Source organism: Amphimedon queenslandica, unplaced genomic scaffold (genome assembly GCF_000090795.2).
Source record: "Amphimedon queenslandica unplaced genomic scaffold, v1.1 AMPQUscaffold_10655, whole genome shotgun sequence".
NCBI lineage: Eukaryota > Metazoa > Porifera > Demospongiae > Haplosclerida > Niphatidae > Amphimedon > Amphimedon queenslandica.
Window position 1 is genome coordinate 3,036 of NW_003549090.1, and position 1,510 is coordinate 4,545.

The 1,510-nt window shown below is 34.0% G+C and overlaps 1 protein-coding gene across 1 annotated transcript in view; it reads right to left on the reverse strand.

Annotated features, from left to right (window-relative positions):
• Positions 1 to 521, reverse strand: part of LOC109589979 (uncharacterized) — a 1,466-nt gene extending 945 nt beyond the window's left edge. The window contains exon 1 of the mRNA XM_020005946.1: positions 234 to 521. Within this exon, the coding sequence (XP_019861505.1) occupies positions 234 to 479 (246 nt within the window). The 5' untranslated portion in view covers positions 480 to 521. The remainder of the gene's footprint in view (positions 1 to 233) is intronic.
• Positions 522 to 1,510: the final 989 nt, after the last annotated feature.

Here is a 1,510-nt window from a genome sequence, read left to right on the forward strand (position 1 = left end):
AATGCTCACAACTTAAAAACAAAATCAGCTCAAATTTTCTACATAATATGCATTGAAAAATGTAGTAAAAATTGGGGTAATTTTATAGCCACTACTAACTATTTACTCTTCAAAAATTGTTCATTTTAACAAAATAATGGTGGAAAGAAGCTAGCTGGCAATAATGTATAGGATAATAGGACTACTTCTGCTCACTGCATTAATTTTACAATTAAAATTTAGAATAACATTACATCAGGTCTGAAGGCTGGTTTGACTGGCAATGGGCACTGGTATCCTCTCAATACTCCATCAATATAAAGAGATGCACTGTTAGCAGAACCATCAATGACTGCTGTCACTGAGTGCTCATTCCCATCAGCAACATTAACATCATAAAAGAATATAATACCACGGAATCCAACACCTTTATCATCAGATCCATATGCTAGCCAGATTGTACTTTTTGAGCTACGTAGATAAAGACCAAAGTCTCTCATTTTATCATTGAGACCTTTTCCAATCACATAGCCATCATTACCAGGCTCTTGATTCACAATAGCAAATACAGTGAGGTCTGAGACAAGATCTGGGACACTATGAACTGGTAGGACATTTGTTCTGGTAATGCTCTCTCCGGAAAAGTGCATCAAATTCTCTTGTAAAAAGACACTTTGACCTGGTAATGATTTGTCTGAGTTTTTATAATAGTTACTGTTATCAGTAGGTATAGTACCACTGCTGCAGTAGTAGTTTGGTTGACATGTTGAGTCTGATGTACATACTAAAGGAATAGAAAAGATTGTTCATTTGCAATAATAGCTAAATAAGCAAAATAACTTTATGATAATACCATGCAATACATACACTTTTTACGTCAATCACTATAGTCAAGAGTAACAATGAGATAACAGCTTCCTCCCAAATCATGCAACCTACCAACTGGTTGTGGCTGACAGGTATATTGATAGTTAACATCAGGCAAGCACCTTGCATTAGGATTACACCTTATTAAAAATGAAGGAATAAAAATAAAAAATAAAAATACACATACTTGTTTATTGATGATTGACAGAGAGCTGAAGGAGCTACTGAAGGAGCAGGGCATGTAGTTCCAATCTGTAGATAGTTAGTGCATACACCTGATGGATTGACTAGTGTATCAGACTCATCCATTAGCTGTGATATGAATGTGCTGTTGAGTGCTTCTTTAAAGAAAACAACTTGATGAATTGTTCCAATGAAATGAAAATAGTGAGGCAGACAAGCTCCAATGAATACTTTGGGAGAAGTAGAAGCAAACTGTATAGAGTAAGGAAGAAAAATTATAAATTAAACTGGTTGGTTTAGCAAATAATATATGTTCATCGCAACTAATTAATTTAATTCACATTAATATTATTATTATATTGTTTTTGTTGTGACTTACTCCATAACTAAAGTTAGGATTCCCTAGTGTCCGTACACCATCAGCTAATAGCAAACCATCAAAAAAGAAATTAGTAATTTTAGTTGCTTGATTATATGTCAG